The sequence below is a fragment of the Coregonus clupeaformis genome, chromosome 30 (genome assembly GCF_020615455.1).
Source record: "Coregonus clupeaformis isolate EN_2021a chromosome 30, ASM2061545v1, whole genome shotgun sequence".
Taxonomy (NCBI): domain Eukaryota; kingdom Metazoa; phylum Chordata; class Actinopteri; order Salmoniformes; family Salmonidae; genus Coregonus; species Coregonus clupeaformis.
The window spans coordinates 52,150,182-52,169,987 of NC_059221.1; the positions used below are offsets into that span (position 1 = coordinate 52,150,182).

Below are 19,806 nucleotides of genomic sequence, written 5' to 3' on the forward strand. Positions count from 1 at the left end.
TGAAGAATCAATGCCTGTAAGAAATGGATGAACTGTCATTAGCTACAAATGCAAACTTGACATATATGTAGTGTAGACTTGAGTAGCAAAACAGCCACCAGCCACTGACTGAGAAGACAGCCCAACTGACTTGGCAACCAGTGCATACGTTTTTGATTGACAGTTGTGTAAGAAGAAATTGTCTAAATCCATATACACAGAGATTGCATTCAACCACAAGCTTAACAATCAGCAAATTGATTAAATAGTCATAGCTAAATAGCTAGATAGCTAAACAATAAAAATGTAGCCACTTATAGCTATCATTAGAGCTACGCCACAGATATCATCTTTGCTACTAGTCGCTTCCTGGACACCCGCGATTGAATCAGATCACCCATTACACAAACTTCACAGCAGGTGGCGGTAATGCAACGTTTGTCACGCCACTCAGGCAATAAACGAGCAACAGAGCATGTGCACACTGCATTGCTCCCAAGGATGAACCAGACTTGTGGAGGTCTACCATTTTTTTTCTGAGGTCTTGGCTGATTTCTTTTGATTTTCCCATGATGTCAAGCAAAGAGACACTGAGTTTGAAGGTAGGCCTTGAAATACATCTACAGGTACACCTCCAATTGACTCAAATGATGTCAATTAGCCTATCAGAAGCTTCTAAAGCCATGACATCATTTTCTGGAATTTTCCAAGCTGTTTAAAGGCACAGTCAACTTAGTGTATGTAAACTTCTGACCCACTGGAATTGTGATACAGTGAATTATAAGTGATATAATCTGTCTGTAAACAATTGTTGGAAAGATTACTTGTGTCATGCACAAAGTAGATGTCCTAACCGACTTGCCAAAACTATAGTTTGTTAACAAGACATTTGTGGAGTGGTTGAAAAACAAGTTTTAATGACTCCAACCAAGTGTATGTAAACTTCCGATTTCAACTGTATCATGAAAATAATATGTACTTCAATAATACTGACATAAAGACGCAGATGTACAATGTCAAAACATCATACAAATGTACAAATCTGTGAATAGTCACAAAGCAAAAGACTACATCCAAACTAGGCCAAGGCATCGTTCTTGTTCAGTGATACACCCATGAAATGTTGCGCAATAACTATTGACCCTGACATGGCATTAAATGGCTTCGATCAGTTAAATAATTTTAAAATGAAATACATTCGCATTTCGTCTGACCAATATAGTGTTTAACAGCTCAGTAACAAAGACCAAGGATGCCCCATCTTTAACTGATGCAGAGGTTTTCATGGACAGTAAGGAGTTTCTGATAAGGTACAGATAATTCAGCATGCTTAGGCTGTGGTCAAGAGCTCCATTGATATAACAGTCAGGCAAGGGCCTCTCTCTCAGTCCCCACATCAGGGCCTGTCCAGCAGGCTGGAAGCTCTTCAAACACCCTGCTCACCAAGATACATCACATAAGACTGCTAGTCTGTTACCACAATTAAAATCTTTAGACAATAATGTCATATTAAAACTCAAAGTGATCTCAAAAGGCAGTAACATGTTTTATGACATCTCTAAAATAATAGAGGAATGTTTTTTTAATTATTCAAAACATGGATTTATTTCATGTACTGTAACTTAAAATAAAACGCAGATCATCCATGCTGAAATAGTTGCCGCATTTCATCTGAGTAGATGGCATGCCAGTAGTGTAACAAATCTCCTGATTAACTAACAGTAATATAATCCCTAATGTATCCTCCCTGATACAAACAACCCTCCTGATTATCCATTTGTGTTGCTTTTGATGTCAACATTTACTTGTTGTCAAATATCAGTCTAAATATCAGTCCAAATCTCCATGAAACCATTGGTTTCTGATTCAGTCAGTGTAAATTCGTGCAGACATAAAATTGTCTATATTTGTGTTAGGCTAATAATCAGCCTACTGCGTTTCTCCTCTCCTACTCTTTCCCTCCCTTTCTCCCAAAATCTTTCTCATTCTTCATCAATCCTCGCTCCCTCCCCCCTTCCATCCCCCCTGCTCCCTCAGCTTTCGACAGAGCCACTCCCCTTGTTCTTATTGCGGCTGAGGGGGAAGGATGATTTGCTCTGGGGCTGGGTCATCTTGCTGGCCAGGTGGACGAAGGGCTCGATGAGGGTCCTCCGGTCTGCCACAGACACCTCCCACAGACGCACCTTTTCTGTCTTGGCCCAGTGCTGGGCCACCTCTGAGTCCACGCTCCTCTGCTCCTGCATGTCCAGCTTGTTGCCCAGCACCACTATGGTCACCTGTGGACAGATCATCTCATCCATTTAGCACAGCCTCACATCACCTGGATGTCAGCAAGTGGAGTGTGGTGGGTAGATAAGAACTTTAGGACAAGACACACCATAAAGAATGTCGGCCGCGCAGTACATAACCTGCTGGCTGTTGACGTACGGTGATGATTCAACATGTAGGACCATCAGGGAATTAACAAAAAATAAAGGTGGCTGATGTTCTGCAGTCAGAGGCGATAGGACGGCCGTTGGTCAGCACGGGTCTGTTTTGTCCTGAAGTCTGTGCTGTTATTTAACTAGCCTACACGACACTGTGCTTTACAACAACCATTGAAATAGATGAAAGTCCTTACCTCTTTCTTATCACGGTAGCGGTCAATGTCTTTCTTGAGGGCCTCCATGCGTTTGAAGGACTCCTTACTGTCGATGCTGTAGACCAGGACAAAACCGTCTGCAAAGGAGTAGTAGTGGCGAGGGAACTCCAGACCATCACGAAGACCCCGGGTGTCGTAGAAGCGCACTTGCTCTCGAGTGCCACGGTCCGTTTCTATGGAGCCAATATAGATGTCCTCCAGGGTCTCCATGGGCTCTGAGCCTAGCGGGGAAAAGAGGGGGGCACTTTGGGATATCAATGAGACCTGAGGATCTGTGTAGTCAAAACATCAACATTGTCCTTGATCTAGCTAGGTCCTACAAATGATTTGCTTACCCGCAATATGATTGGCATACAGCAGTTGCTCCAGGACAGCAGTCTTGCCAACGGCAGCCAGACCACACACCACCACTTTACAACTCTTGCCCATGATGATGACAACTCTGTAATTGAATAACAAGTCAGATGACAGTCACGTCTCTGCAGCTAGCAATACACTAATAGTGACAGACACACAGACACACACATAGTTTTTTTTCTTACAGTTCATAGAGGTAGGAAGTTTTCCCTCACGTAGCAGAACATGATATTATCAGGACCCGTAGCTAGCTTGCTAACGTTTGCTAGCTAGCTATATGCTAACGTTTAGCATGTATCTAGCAAGCTAACTATTCTATTTAAGTGATAATGGCCGTTGTTATGTTCGTCCAGATAACAACTCAATTCAACATTTGATTTTCTTGCAATCTTTTTACCTTGAAAATGTAAATACAGCGCTCCCGTAAATTCCAGACACCACTAACCAAAAATACTTCCTGTTTACAATGCCTACGTAACGTCTCCCTCACTATCTTTTGTAACTGCGACCTCTAGCGTCCGATGGTGGTAAGACTTGTTTGAGCCACTACCGCAAAGAGGATGGAAGACGCGAACATTTTAGATTTTAATAGAGCGAGCTAGCTTCAATGTTACTCTATTTTTACATGCATTGTTTTACCCTGAATGGGTGTCTGTTTCTGCTCTCTTGCCAATGACATCTCCTGGTGGGCCAAAACTACGGGGGGGAAAACCCATCTAAGGTGAGACTGTACGGCCGATCTGCCAACTTCTGTCTGTAGCTTCCGAACAGTTTGGGCTACACACTGATATGAGAAAGGTGAGTCTCTCACGAACTCATACGTGTCGGTTGTTTTGATTTAGGACGCAAGCCTCACAAGACTCACCTGAAAGTAGCCCGGTACCATTTCAAAAAATTAATGGCAGTATTTTATTTAGTGTAGTGCCTGAAAAAAGCTGTTAAATATGTAAAAAATTTAAAATTAAAGGTTCCTGATCTTTCTTATATCTCTTAGATATAGGACAGACACTTCAAAACAAACTTCATTTTGACTATGTTTTTCCATGTATGAATCTGTTATCCAATATGTTTCTATGGGCTAATAGCAGTAAAAAACATTTTTATATACAGTACCAGTCAAAGGTTTGGACACACCTACTCATTCAAGGGTTTTTATTTTTACTAATTTTCTATATTGTATAATAATAGTGAAGACATCAAAACTATGAAATAACATATGGAGTCATGTAGTAACCAAAAACGTGTTAAACAAATCAAAATATATTTTATATTTGAGATTCTTCAAAGTAGCCACCCTTTGCCTTGATGACAGCTTTGCACACTCTTGGCATTCTCTCAACCAGCTTCACCTGGAATGCTTTTCCAACAGTCTTGAAGGAGTTCCCACATATGCTGAGCACTTGTTGGCTGCTTTTCCTACACTCTGTGGACCAACTCATCCCAAACCATCTCAATTGGGTTGAGATCGGGTGATTGTGGAGGCCAGTTCATCTGATGCAGCACTCCATCACTCTCCTTCTTGGTCAAATAGCCCATACACAGCCTGGAGGTGTGTTGGGTCATTGTCCTGTTGAAAAACAAATGATAGTCCCACCAAGCGCAAACCAGATGAGATGGCATATCACTGCAGAATGCTGTGGTAGCCATGCTGGTTAAGTGTGCCTTGAATTCTAAATAAATCACTAATAGTGTCACCAGCAAAGCACGCCCACATCATCACACCTCCTCCGTCATGCTTCATGGTGGGACCCACACATGCGGAGATCATCCGTTCACCTACTCTGCGTCTCACATAGACATGGCGGTTGGAACCAAAAATCTAAAATGTGGACTCATCAGACCAGAGGACAGATTTCCATCGGTCTAATATCCATTGCTCATGTTCCTTGGCGCAAGCAAGTCTCTTCTTCTTATTGGTGTCCTTTAGTAGTGGTTTCTTTGCAGCAATTACATCATGAAGGGCTGATTCACGCAATATCCTCTGAACAGTTGATGTTGAGATGTGTCTGTTACTTGAACTATGTGAAGCATTTATTTGGGCTGCAATTTCTGAGGCTGGTAACTCTAATTAACTTATCCACTGCAGCAGAGGTAACTCTGGGTCTTCCATTCCTGTGGCGGTCCTCATGAGAGCCAGTTTAATCATAACGCTTGATGGTTTTTGCGGCTGCACTTGAAGAAACTTTAAAAGTTATTGAAATGTTCCGTACTGACTGACCTTCATGTCTTAAAGTAATGATGGACTGTTGTTTCTCTTTGCTTATTTGAGCTGTTCTTGCCATAATATGGACTTGGTCTTTTACCAAATAGGGCTATCTTCTGTATAACCCCCCTACCTTGTCACAACACAACTGATGGGCTCAAACACATTAAGAATAAATAAATTCCCCAAATTAACTTTTAAGAAGGCACACCTGTTAATTGAAATGCAGTCCAGGTGACTACCTCATGAAGCTGGTTGAGAGAATACCAAGAGTGTGCAAAGCTGTCATCAAGGCAAAGGGTGGCTATTTGAAGAATCTCAAATATAAAATATATTTTGATTTGTTTAACACTTTTTAGTTTTTTTGGTTACTACATGATACAATGTAGAAAATAGTCAAAATAAAGAAAAATGAGTAGGTGTGTCCAAACTTTTGACTGGTACTGTATATTTTTTATACCTAAATTGGTCCTAAAATTCCAAATATATATCTAAATGATCCTTGGTATGACCATCCTAAAACAATTCCATATGTTCTGATCAGCTTTAATATTGCAGATAGATTGTAACTTCCATCAATGTAATTGTCTGCATCACTTCCAATCCCCCATATGTTTTTTTTTCTTGCAAATTATATATATATATACACACATATATATATATATATATATTAGTTGAAGGCAGAAGTTTAGATACACCTTAGCCAAATACATTTAAACTCCGTTTTTCACAATTCCTGACATTTAATCCAAGTAAACAATTCCCTGTTTTAGGTCAGTTAGGATCACCACTTTATTTTAAGAATGTGAAATGTCAGAATAATAGTAGAGATAATGATTTATTTCAGCTTTTATTTATTTCATCACATTCCCAGTGGGTCAGAAGTTTACATACACTCAATTAGTATTTGGTAGCGTTGCCTTTAAATTGTTTAACTTGGGTCAAACATTTCGGGTAGCCTTCCACAAGCTTCCCACAATAAGTTGGGTGAATTTTGGCCCATTCCTCCTGACAGAGCTGGTGTAACTGAGTCAGGTTTGTAGGCCTCCTTGCTCGCACACGCTTTTTCAGTTCTGCCTACAAATGTTCTATAGGGTTGAGGTCAGGGCTTTGTGATGGCCACTCCAATACCTTGACTTTGTTGTACTTAAGCCATTTTTCCACAACTTTGGAAGGATGCTTGGGGTCATTGTCCATTTGGAAGACCCATTTGCGACCAAAGCTTTAACTTCCTGACTGATGGTCTTGAGATGTTGCTTCAATATATCCACATAATTTTCCTTCCTCATGATGCTATCTATTTTGTTTAGTGCACCAGTCCCTCCTGCAGCAAAGCACCCCCACAGCATGATGCTGCCACCCCCGTGATTCACGGTTGGGATGGTGTTCTTCGGGTTGCAATTTGCCCCCTATTTCCTCCAAACATAACGATGGTCATTATGGCCAAACAGTTATTTTTGTTTCATCAGACCAGAGGACATTTCTCCAAAAAGTACGATCTTTGTCCCCATGTGCAGTTGCAAACCGTAGTCTGGCTTTTTTATGGCGGTTTTGGAGCAGTTGCTTCTTCCTTGCTGAGCGGCCTTTCATGTTATGTCGATATAGGACTCGTTTTACTGTGGATATAGATACTTTCCTCCAGCATCTTCACAAGGTCCTTTGCTGTTGTTCTGGGATTGATTTGCACTTTTCGCACCAAAGTACATTCATCTCTAGGAGACAGAACGCATCTCCTTCCTGAGCGGTATGACAGCTGCGTGGTCCCAGGGTGTTTAAACTTGCGTACTATTGTTTGTACAGATGGCCTTGAAATACATCCACAGGTACACCTCCAATTGACTCAAATGATGTCAATTAGCCCATCAGAAGCTTCTAAAGCCATGACATCATTTTCTGGAATTTCCCAAGCTGTTTAAAGGTACAGTCAACTTAGTGTATGTAAACTTCCGACCCACTGGAATTGTGATACAGTGAATTATAAATGAAATAATCTGTCTGTAAACAATTGTTGGAAAAATTACTTGTGTCATGCACAAAGTAGATGTCCTAACCGACTTGCCAAAACTATAGTTTGTTAACAAGAAATGTGTGGAGTGGTTGAAAAACTAGTTTTAATGACTCCAACCAAGTGTATGTAAACTTCCGATTTCAACTGTATCATTAAATAATATGTACTTCAATAATACAGACATAAAGACGCAGATGTACAATGTCAAAACATCATACAAATGTAAATATCTGTGAATAGTCACAAAGCAGATTATGTAAACTTCCGACTTCAACTGTACAGTGGGGGAAAAAAGTATTTAGTCAGCCACCAATTGTGCAAGTTCTCCCACTTAAAAAGATAAGAGAGGCCTGTAATTTTCATCATAGGTACACGTCAACTATGACAGACAAAATGAGGAAAAAAAATCCAGAAAATCACATTGTAGGATTTTTAATGAATTTATTTGCAAATTATGGTGGAAAATAAGTATTTGGTCAATAACAAAAGTTTCTCAATACTTTGTTATATACCCTTTGTTGGCAATGACACAGGTCAAACGTTTTCTGTAAGTCTTCACAAGGTTTTCACACACTGTTGCTGGTATTTTGGCCCATTCCTCCATGCAGATCTCCTCTAGAGCAGTGATGTTTTGGGGCTGTCGCTGGGCAACACAGACTTTCAACTCCCTCCAAAGATTTTCTATGGGGTTGAGATCTGGAGGCTGGCTAGGCCACTCCAGGACCTTGAAATGCTTCTTACGAAGCCACTCCTTCGTTGCCCGGGCGGTGTGTTTGGGATCATTGTCATGCTGAAAGACCCAGCCACGTTTCATCTTCAATGCCCTTGCTGATGGAAGGAGGTTTTCACTCAAAATCTCACGATACATGGCCCCATTCATTCTTTCCTTTACACGGATCAGTCGTCCTGGTCCCTTTGCAGAAAAACAGCCCCAAAGCATGATGTTTCCACCCCTATGCTTCACAGTAGGTATGGTGTTCTTTGGATGCAACTCAGCATTATTTGTCCTCCAAACACGACGAGTTGAGTTTTTACCAAAAAGTTATATTTTGGTTTCATCTGACATTCTCCCAATCCTCTTCTGGATCATCCAAATGCACTCTAGCAAACTTCAGACGGGCCTGGACATGTACTGGCTTAAGCAGGGGGACACGTCTGGCACTGCAGGATTTGAGTCCCTGGCGGCGTTGTGTGTTACTGATGGTAGGCTTTGTTACTTTGGTCCCAGCTCTCTGCAGGTCATTCACTAGGTCCCCCCGTGTGGTTCTGGGATTTTTGCTCACCGTTCTTGTGATCATTTTGACCCCACGGGGTGAGATCTTGCGTGGAGCCCCAGATCGAGGGAGATTATCAGTGGTCTTGTACGTCTTCCATTTCCTAATAATTGCTCCCACAGTTGATTTCTTCAAACCAAGCTGCTTACCTATTGCAGATTCAGTCTTCCCAGCCTGGTGCAGGTCTACAATTTTGTTTCTGGTGTCCTTTGTCAGCTCTTTGGTCTTGGCCATAGTGGAGTTTGGAGTGTGACTGTTTGAGGTTGTGGACAGGTGTCTTTTATACTGATAACAAGTTCAAACAGGTGCCATTAATACAGGTAACGAGTGGAGGACAGAGGAGCCTCTTAAAGAAGAAGTTACAGGTCTGTGAGAGCCAGAAATCTTGCTTGTTTGTAGGTGACCAAATACTTATTTTCCACCATAATTTGCAAATAAATTCATTAAAAACCCTACAATGTGATTTGTCTGTCATAGTTGATGTGTACCTATGATGAAAATTACAGGCCTCTCTCATCTTTTTAAGTGGGAGAACTTGCATAATTGGTGGCTGACTAAATACTTTTTCCCCCCACTGTATACATACATACACATACATACATATAAATACATATACATACATATATATACATATCCTTTAAAAAAAAATATTTCCCTTTATTACTTTCCAACCCCACCACCCCTTCCCTAATTGGAGTAAACTAGTGAACAACAATGCTTAGGCCTCTACTTCCAGCTTATACATACTATATACATTTTATGGACACAGTCAATTTTACAATAATTCTATTTTGTTTGTTTTTACTCCTGAACTTCCTCTACCCTCAACTTCTCCGATCATTTTCATGATGTCCATCCGGTTTGCTTCTATATGCCATATCTTTCTAACTGTGCTCTTTCACAAAAGCTCTCAACCTATAACCTATATACTTATTATGGACACAGTATGCTTTACATTAGTTATCTTGTTGTTATTAGTTGTTGTTAGTTGTTATTAGTCCCATCCTTCAGCTCCATTCAACACCTCCCATTTATCTCTTAACACCATCCATATTGGATTTCTATTTGCCATATATTTTTCAACTGTACTGTACTGTGATGTTTCACAAAAGTTCTGAACCTTTCTATTCTCATTGTTTCTACAGATTGTAAATTGAAAATAAACATTTTTTGCTAAAAGTATTATTATATTATTGATCGATTGACTATGACTTTTCAGATCACCCAGTAGTGCTATCTGCAGGGTTAGCCCCAGGTAAATATTGCAATCCTTCAGCCATTCCTTGACCTGTGTCCAAAAACAAGCTACAAATGGACTGTACCAAAACAAATGATCTAATGATTCTGTCTCTTCGCAGCAAAATCTGCAGAGCTGGGAAGATTGTATCCCCCATATAAATAACATTCTATTGGTAGCAAGAATTTTGTATAATATATATATATATTATCTAAGTTTTGAATCCGGCATCGTTTTGTGTATCAGTTCATAAACACTATGCAATGGAATCGGTACGTCAAAAATCTCTTCCCAACTATTTTGCAATCTATATAGGACGGCCGTCAAGCCTTTGGTCCTTAAATGAAACTGGTATACTTTATTATTTATCACAATTTTATTTAACCAATTATTGTCTTGTTTTGTATGCTTTGTACAAAATAATAAAATGCAGGACAGGATATTTATAAACGTAGCTCTTTATTAACTAGCTATAACTGTCATGTCCATGTGTCTCTGGCCATGATCATCTTTAGAATGACCTCACCACCTGGGTGGTCTTAACCAATCATAGCACAGTATGATATGACAGTATAATGCATCCAATTACAATTCAGTATGCTGACACATATGAATATTACATCCCCCTTCTTTTAAAAAAAAGAAAAAATATGTAGAACAATAAAGCGTTTCTTTTGAATATATGCTCTGTAGTTTGAACTCGAGGTAAGTAACCATTTAAACTGCACCAACTGCATCAACATAACAGACAAACAATGATTCAGCATACTGTTACTTTTAGAACAAATATTTTTCAGCAACTCAGCTTTTCACTGTAGCAATGACATCTCAACATATCAAACAAATACCATACCAAAGCATTTCAAGTTAACTTTCAATAACAAGTTTACAGTCTGGAACTCTTTTAGGGCAGCGATCCGCCTACACCCTTTGACATTTCACAGGTCTAGGACAGCTCTAGGCTTGATTTCTCTTCCTGACCTTGTGTGATATGAAGCTGAGCATGCTTCTGTGTCAGTCAACAGTTCTTGTGGTGTTGCAGGTAAGTATGGTGTATGTTGTGTTGTGTCTGTGTTTAGTCCACCCCGTTCTCTTTCAGGGGAACAGTTCATCTCGTCAGTGTGTTGTTCTTTTGTGTTCAGTAGGTGACGACGATTGCGGCGGTACACCGCTCCTTCTGCGGTGCGAACGAGATATGAACGTTCAGTGTCAGCTGGTTGGATGACGACTGCTGGCTTCCAGTAGCCATGCTCCTGGATTCTAACTGACTCTCCGTCGTTCAGTGGTGGCAGTGGTCTGGCTGACCTGTCGTAGTATCGCTTTTGCTGTTGTTGTCTCTGTGCACGTTTTGCATGCACTTCCTTGTAGCTGACGACCTCAGGTTGCAGCTGCTGGTTGGTGCTGGGAAGGATTGAGCGAAGTCTGCGGCTCATCAACAGCTGGGCTGGTGATTTGAAGTTGTCAACTGGAGTGTTGCGGTATTCAAGGAGACTGAGGTAGGGGTCTCTCTTGTCTGCTTTTGCTTTGTCCATGAGTGATTTAGCGATCTGCACAGATTTTTCAGCAAGGCCATTACTTTGAGGGTAATGTGGGCTTGTGGTGACGTGTGTGAACTCCCATGCTTTTGTGAAGGATTCAAACTCATTTGATTTGTAACAGGGCCCATTGTCAGATATTAAAGTCTCTACAATGCCATGCCTGGCAAAGGCTGCTTTCAGCTTGTGTATCACAGCTGCAGATGTGGTGCTGTGAAGCTTGTCGAGTTCGAAGTATCTGCTGTAGTAGTCCACTGTTATAATGTAGTCCTTGTTGTTCCACGTGAACAGATCGGTTGCCACGACCTGCCAGGGTCGGTCTGGGATACGGTGAGGTAACATTGGCTCTTTGGTGTTTGAGGGGCGTTGTTCAAGACAGGTGGGGCATTTACCAACCATGTCCTCTATTTGTTTGCACATTCCGGGCCAAAACAAAATGTCCCGTGCTCTCTGTTTGCACTTTTCCATGCCCATGTGTCCAGCATGGATCTTTGTCAAAATCTCTTCTCTGAGACTGGTAGGAATGATGATTTTCTCTCCTTTGAAAATTATTCCGTTGATCTGTGATAGTTCGTCACGATGGTTCCAGAACTCTGAGACGCTCTGAGGGCATTTTCTCCTCTCCTCAGGCCATCCTGACTGTATGACTTTCCTCAGCTGTGTGAGTTGTGTGTCTTTTTCTGTTTCTGCTCGGATCTCCTTCAGTTTTGTGTCACTAACTGGTAAGTTGCTGTACACAGTGTGCACCTGCATGTCCATGCCTTCACTGAGGCTGCTGTCCTTGTAGGTAAGAAACTTCCTGGAGAGTGTGTCTGCGACAGGGATGTCTTTGCCTGGACGGTGAGTGATTGTGAAGTCGTATTTTTGTAGTTGAAGGATCATTCTCTGTAGCCTTGGCGGGGCTGCGGCTAACGGTTTCCTCATGATTGACTCGAGGGGCTTGTGGTCTGATTCCACAATGACTTGTCGTCCATAGACATACTGATGGAAACGCTTACATCCGAACAGAATGGCGTACAGCTCCTTTTCGATTTGAGCGTAGTTGATTTCACAGTCTGTGAGAGATTTGGAAGCGTAGCCGATGGGTTTTCCTTCTTGCAGTAGCACTGCCCCTAGTCCATACTTTGACGCGTCCACCTGGAGTCTGAGCTCTTTGTTGGGGTCGTAGTAGGCAAGGATTGGTCCTGGTTCTCTCGTGATCAAGTCTTTCACTTTCTGGAAAGCGATGTCGTGTTGGTTGTCCCAGAGGAACTCACTGGACTGCTTTAGCAGCTGACGCAGGGGTGCATTAGCATTGGAGAGGCTGGGTGCGAACTTGGCTAAGTAGTTGACCATGCCAAGCACTGTTTCCAGCTCTGCGCGGTTCTTTGGTGGCTCCATTTCCTTTATGGCTGAGATCTTCTGCGGATCTGGCTTGATTCCATTCGCTGTGAGAAGATGTCCGAAGTAGCTGACCTCTGTAGCGCCCGACTGTGCTCTTCTCGGGGTTGAGCCGGACTCCTCTCTTGCGGGACCTTTGCAGCATCGCGTTGAGGTTTCTGTCGTGTTCCTCTTTGGTTCGACCATAGACAAGGATGTCGTCCACAATTGCCACGACTCCGTCGAGGCCTTCGTACACCTCGTCGATCTTTCGCTGAAACTCGTCTTGGGCTGAGATAATCCCAAAAGGCAGGCGACGGAACCTGTAGCGTCCAAACGGTGTGTTGAACGTTGTGAGCTTAGATGACTCTTCTGTGAGCTTGATAGCCCAGTAGCCTGATCTGGCGTCCATGACACTGAAGTAGCGTGCGCCCGTTAGCTTGTGTGTGATGCCATCTAGCGTCGGTAAGGGGTAATGGGGGCGTTTGATAGCCTTGTTCAAGTCTCTTGGGTCGAGACATACTCTGAGCTTGCCTGTGCGTGGTTTCTCCACCACCACTAACGCGTTGACCCAATCCGTCGGTTCTGTAACCTTGGTGACGATGTCAGATTGCTCCATGCTCTCCAACTCTTTCTTCAGACGGGCGCGGAGAGCAAGTGGAATCTTTCTCGGTGGGTAGACCACAGGGGTTGCGTCTGGGTCAAGGTGAATGGTACATTCTCCTGGGAATAGTCCTATTCCTGTAAAAACATCAGCAAACTCCTCCATGACATTCTCTATCTCTACTGGTGCTGTCACTGATAAAACTAGCTTGATAAGGTCCATGTCTAAACATGCTTTAAGACCTAGCACTGCAGGTGCTCGAGTGTCAACAACGTAAAAGTCCAACATCATGTCCCTTTCCTTGTATTTGCATTTGAGAGTGCATGTGCCTTTTACTGGGAGCTGTTCACCACCATAACCAGTCAGTCTGCGCGTGGTGGGCTGTAGCTCACACTCAGATGTCATGCTTCTGTACTTACTCAGAGGAATAATGTTTACTTGTGCACCAGTGTCTAGTTTGAATTTTAGCTCTGTGCCTTGTCTTCCTATCTCAATGTCAGCAAAGGCTTGCTCTGTCTCTGATATCTGACTTTTCTGTGTCACTGAATCAATAAACAGTTCATCAGCATTTGACTCTTTGATTGACATTTGTCGTAGTAAATATATTATGTTATAGCTTGGTCTGACTAAAATCTTGTGCATAACCCATCTTGTGTGGGGCCTTTGGATTTAATACAATGCACAAAGACTTCTATCTTGTCGGCCTTATCAGCAGGTGGCTATGGACAACACCCACGCCATAGGTCTCTCAGTTCTCCCAACTCACGAAGTTATTGCTCTGAGGACATACACACACACACCCCCACACACACACACACATACACACACACACACACACACACACATCATCATTGTTAAACATACACACATACACACACACACACATACACACACATACACACACACACACATACACACACACACACACACACACACATACACACACGCACACACACACACACATCATCATTGTTAAACATACACACATACACACACACACACATACACACACATACACACACACACACATACACACACACACACACACACACACACATACACACACGCACACACACACACACACACATCATCATTGTTAAGCACACACACACAAAAACCCCCTTCTCTTAGGCTGAACATCTGAAGACAGAGAACCCGACTCAGAGCCAATGCAATGGAAGTGACCTCGACCAACTCATCAGGACCAATCAGAAGATCAGAACTACTAGAATCAACCTACTTTATTTTATTGTATAAAATGTCAGCACACAATGTTTAGGGGCTGGCTCTCTCAGATATCTCCCTACGAGGTTGACGAACGGGTCCGTGCACGCTATTTACAGATATCTTTACCTCTGAATAAACTGCCTCATATTATACAATTATCCACCTTGTCCGAAAGTCTCTACTTGGTCTCCGTTCTCCAGTAAACTTGTGATCATCAACAAACTTGGTAGCAGAGGGTGGTTTTCTAACTCTGAATTCGGTCCATAAAAGTTGATAGAGACAGGAGACAAGTAAGAGACGGATCTGAAAGGACGGGTGACCTGTCCGCAGGAGCAGCCGGGAATCCAGCTCTCCAGAAACTGATCTAGACGGCCGTCAATACAAAGGTAAGCAGAACCTGTTAAAACAAAATCTGCATATTGTATTATAGGATAAACCAAAATTAAGATCAGTAGTACTGGGCGTGAGTATGGATTACTGATAAATTTATAACATATCTATTATGACTCAAAAGGCACATATGTAAAGATATCTGAATTCTTTAGGTTATTACTGTTGAAATGTGACTCTCTAGGGGAGGAGTCTAGTTACAGAGGTTGTGGTTCACGAGAGACGGACCCTTTTATTTTTTGCTGTTGATATCTGAAATCTTAGGTTTTTACTGTTGAAATGTGACTCTAAGAGAAGAAGTCTAGTTACAGTGGTTTTATTTCCTGTTGAATTGCGGCTTTCTAGTGAGAAGCCTATTACAGTTTTTGGTTCACAAGCGATGGACCCTTTTATTTGATCCACAAGAGAAGGATCTGGTGACTTGATAAAAAGATTCAGATAGTCGGGTTGAGTTAATTCCGTGAGAATCCAAGTCCAGAAAAGGTTCTCCCGACTAGACGCCAGTTGAATGGTTTAAACGACTGGGAGTCTCCTTGAGGAGAATCAAAAAAATAATAAAAAAATACGAGTTCAGATAGTCGGGCAATTGGTTGACGTGGCACTCAACTATATGTACTGTGAGGAACTTAAACTGAATTCGTGTGTTCATGCTGATATGTAATGAAAATGTAATTGTTGAAATGATAACCTGAATGTTGTGTAAGATTGGCCGTTTCATGAGACTAACTAGTGGATAACTTTTAAGAGGACCACTGAGTCCTATTTTGCCTGTTATGTAGCCGCTGCGCTAAAAGCTGACTTGAACTTTTTCCCTCTTGTGGTGTTGGTATTTTCATAATTCCTAAAATTAGATTGATAATTATTTTGGGAGCGCTCGAGTTTGCTAATATATTGTTCCAAAAGGGCGATTCTGATACCTTTTGGGAAAATATATAATAACTCGAATACCTGAAAAACAATAATAACTTTTGCAAAATAATTCCCAAAATTAAATTGGTAATTATTTTAGGAGCGCTCGAGTTTGCTAATATATTGTTCCAAAAGGGCGATTCTGATACCTTTTGGGAAAATATATAATAACTCGAATACCTGAAAAACAATAATAACTTTTGCAAAATAATTCCCAAAATTAAATTGATAATTATTTTAGGAGCGCTCGAGTTTGCTAATATATTCTTCCAAAAGGGCGATTCTGATACCTTTTGGGAAAATATATAATAACTTCGAATACCTGAAAAACAATAATAACTTTTGCAAAATAATTCCCAAAATTAAATTGATAATTATTTTAGGAGCGCTCGAGTTTGCTAATATATTATTCCAAAAGGGCGATTCTGATACCTTTTGGGAAAATATATAATAACTCGAATACCTGAAAAACAATAATAACTTTTGCAAAATAATTCCCAAAATTAAATTGGTAATTATTTTAGGAGCGCTTGGGTTTGTTAATGTATTCTTCCAAAAAGGGCGATTCTGATACCTTTTGGGAAAGTATATAATAGCTCGAGTGCCTGAAAGACAATAATAACTTTTGCAAAATAATTCCTGGGATTAAATTGATGATTGTTTTGGGAGCGCTCGGGTTTGTTAATGTATTGTTCCAAAAGGGCGGTTCTGATACCTTTTGGGAAAATATATAATAATTCGAATAATTGAAAAACAATAATACCTTTTGCAAAATAATTCCTAATAATAAAGCATTGAACATTTTTTGTGTACGAGGGTGGGACATCAGAGATAAATCTCAGTCAGCGCCAAGAATACATTGCTGGATTCGGCCAGTGACGGGCTAAGAGCACCAAGATAGTCTAATAAACTGTATAACCATGGCAACCACTACCGTCCCAAAACTCAAATTTAATGAATATCTAGATCAAAAAATACAGGATAGAGCGGGAGGGAAAGAACAGTATAAGACAGTGAAGAAAGTGTGGGAGGGAGTGAAACTCAAATGGACACAGGCAGGTTACTTTAGCGGGGGTGCCCCGTCTAAAGGGCAACTCACCTCTATGGAGAAAGAGCTAGGGGAGGCAGTGAGGGAAGGAACAGAAAGTGAAGTGGAAAGGAATAAGTCTCACTTATTCAAGAAGGAAGGGACTAAACACAGAGAGAGAGCAGAGGCTGAGCTAAGGATAGGTACGTGGGCAATTGAGGAAACACGACGAGCACACCCATACAAGAAACCAGACATGATGGGTGTGGTGATTGAACCCACAACTGAGACAACACCAATAGTGGGGACACAGTCCATGAGTGACATACCAGCGCCCTCAGCACCACTGTATCCGACCCTGCCACAGGAAGCGAAGAGCACACCACCCGCATACACACCCACTCCTCCAACTAACCCTTATAACCCATTCCTAAGTCCTGCAGTGGTACAAGCGCCTGTGTTCGTGGTGCAAGGAGGACACCTAGAGGGGAACATGGCACTAAGACCATACCATTGCTCTTCCAATGGGGCCCTTCCAATTTGAAGCATCAATTCCTATATTGTCCCAACTGTCCAATCAACCTATTAGGAAGGGACCTATTGTGCAAACTGAAATGTTCAATCTACCTTACCGAAAAAGGGTGTGGAGGTTTCCATTGATCCCATTACCTCCACACCAGTTCATCCAGTTAGGGTGCTGATGCTACCCATCATCCCAACCCCAGTGCTCTCCCTGACCCAAGAAATATACTGGTTGAAGTGCATCGAATCCGGCCAAGGAACCCCTGAGGTTCAATTCAAGTTCAACCAGCTGAGACAACTCATTTACACATTTCACCCATACAAGACTCCTCAAGCTGAAATCCACTGTACACTTAATGTGACTGATAATGATGTCAACCCATATACCGATGACTGGGATGAAAACATGATGCACCTGACACCAACAATCAGATGTTGTACCATAGTGTGTGGACAAGAAGGAGTGGCTTCCCCGGTTATCCTACCTTCCCATTTGAAATCCTGGTACCTACTGGGCGAAGAATCTGCTCCCCATGTTACACTGGCAGTTGGACACGGTTTTGAGGCAAGGAGCCTTGGGCCTATGATCAGAAGAGCATCCAAACTCCAGTGGGAACCCACCCAAACTCCAGGAATAACCAAAGCCACCACTGAGAACATGTGGAGGTTTATGACAGTTGACACAGAGGAACATTGCCTTCCTGAACGTTTGACTCTCCCAAGACACCATGGTAAACCTTACACAGACCACCCCTCATCACAAGCACTGCTTTCCACCATTGATGAAGGCATATGGACACACACCCCATTTGATGTTGGACAACTACAGGTGGCACCAGTCACCATCACCTTACTCAACCCTGATCAAATTCCTATCTACCGAACACAGTACCGTCTGAAACCTGAACAGACCATGGGGATCAAACCAACCATAGATGGGTTGTTGGGAGCTCGTGTCATATATCGCACTGTGTCTCCATGGAACACACCAATCTTACCAGTCTTGAAAACAGGAGGTGAAACATACCGGATGGTACAAGACTTCCGAGCAGTGAACGACGTCACTGCACCCATTGACCTACCTGTCCCTGACCCTCACATTACACTGAGTAATCTCTCACCAAAACACCAATACTTCACCGTTGTGGATCTGGCTAATGCCTTCTTCAGCATTCCACTGGATGAGGCTTCACAGCCTCTCTTTGCCTTCACATATGAACATCAACAGTATACGTATTCGGTTCTTCCACAGGGTTACAGGTGTTCTCCCGGAATCTTCAATCATATCCTAAAGACACACCTGGCTGAATTGAAAATCCCTGAAGGAGTGATACTCATCCAATATGTAGATGACCTTTTGCTGGGGGGCTCCCACATCTGATCTCTGTCTACAAATGACAAAAACCCTACTTGACTTCTTGGCTGTCAAAGGCTACAAGGTCAAAATGAGCAAAGTCCAGTCCTGTCGCAGAACTGTCCTTTTCCTTGGCAGAGAAATCTCAGGAGAAGGTGCTGGTCTCTCGAAATCCCACCGAGATTCCATACTCCATCATCCACGTCCCATCACAGTGTCAGGCATGTTGTCCTTCCTGGGGTTGACAGGGTACAGCCGTACCCACATCCCTGACTACACATCCAGGACTGAACCACTGAGAGAAATAGTGAGAGAAGCAGGACCAAGAAACTTACACTCCTCACTTACCTGGACACCTGAAGCATCAACAGCATTTGCTCTCCTAAAAACCGATCTCTCGGTGGCAGCAGCTCTGACAGTACCCGACTACAAAAACAAATTTCATCTTGATGTTTCTGAAAAGGAGGGGTTCACTTCTTCCATCCTTTTTCAGAAACAAGAGGGGGAGAGAAGAGTACTGATGTATCATTCCTCTAAGTTGGACCATATTGAAGCAGGTCAGACAACATGTTCCAGGTACGTGGCTGCAGTGGCAAAAGCTATTGAAAAAACCGCCCACCTGGTAATGTGCCACAAATTGGAAATCCATACGCACCATGGGGTTGCAGCATATCTGATGAGCAAGGAATTCACGTTCAGCGCTGAAAGAAAGAACAAAATCCAGAATAAATGCACCCAATCACACATTACTTTTGTCAACACCGACAAAAACATGGCAGACGCACTCAATGCAGAAGAAGGGTTGGCACACTCCTGCGAAGAGAGAGCGGCACAGGAACTGAAACTGCGACCAGACTTGGGAAACGAACCCCTTACCAATCCTGATCTATGGTTGTACACCGATGGATGCTGCTATAGAGGAGAAGAAGGGAACATAGCAGCATATGCAGTGGTACAGCAGCTTCCAGACGGGTCACACGTGACCCTGGAATCAGACATCATCCCACAACCTGCCTCAGCCCAACTAGCCGAGATCATTGGTTTGACTCAAGCCCTGGAAAAGGCTGAAGGAAAGACTGTGAACATCTACACTGACTCAGCATATGCTCATGGAGCAGTCCATACAGATGGACCACAATGGGTCAGACGTAACTTCACCACAACAGGAAACCTTCCGATC

At 42.4% G+C, this 19,806-nt stretch overlaps 1 protein-coding gene across 1 annotated transcript; it reads right to left on the minus strand.

Moving 5' to 3' along the window:
- Window positions 1–1,520: 1,520 nt before the first annotated feature.
- On the minus strand, window positions 1,521–3,456 carry LOC123482321 (NF-kappa-B inhibitor-interacting Ras-like protein 2). Its single transcript, XM_045209665.1, has 4 exons — window positions 3,375–3,456; window positions 2,956–3,062; window positions 2,600–2,841; window positions 1,521–2,255 (listed from the first exon to the last, which is right to left on the minus strand). Exons 2-4 carry the CDS (start codon window positions 3,047–3,049, stop codon window positions 2,013–2,015), a joined length of 579 nt encoding a protein of 192 aa, XP_045065600.1. The 5' UTR covers window positions 3,050–3,062; window positions 3,375–3,456; the 3' UTR covers window positions 1,521–2,012.
- Between the last annotated feature and the right edge of the window lie 16,350 nt (window positions 3,457–19,806).

Excerpts from the sequence above, each read along its gene's own strand:
- LOC123482321 (XM_045209665.1), bottom strand. The coding sequence starts at position 3,049 with ATGGGCAAGAGTTGTAAAGTGGTGGTGTGTGGTCTGGCTGCCGTTGGC. Across the intron at positions 2,842-2,955 it reads GTATGCCAATCATATTGCGG|GCTCAGAGCCCATGGAGACC; the intron begins GTAAGCAAATCA and ends TTTCCCCGCTAG. Across the intron at positions 2,256-2,599 it reads GCTACCGTGATAAGAAAGAG|GTGACCATAGTGGTGCTGGG; the intron begins GTAAGGACTTTC and ends ATCTGTCCACAG.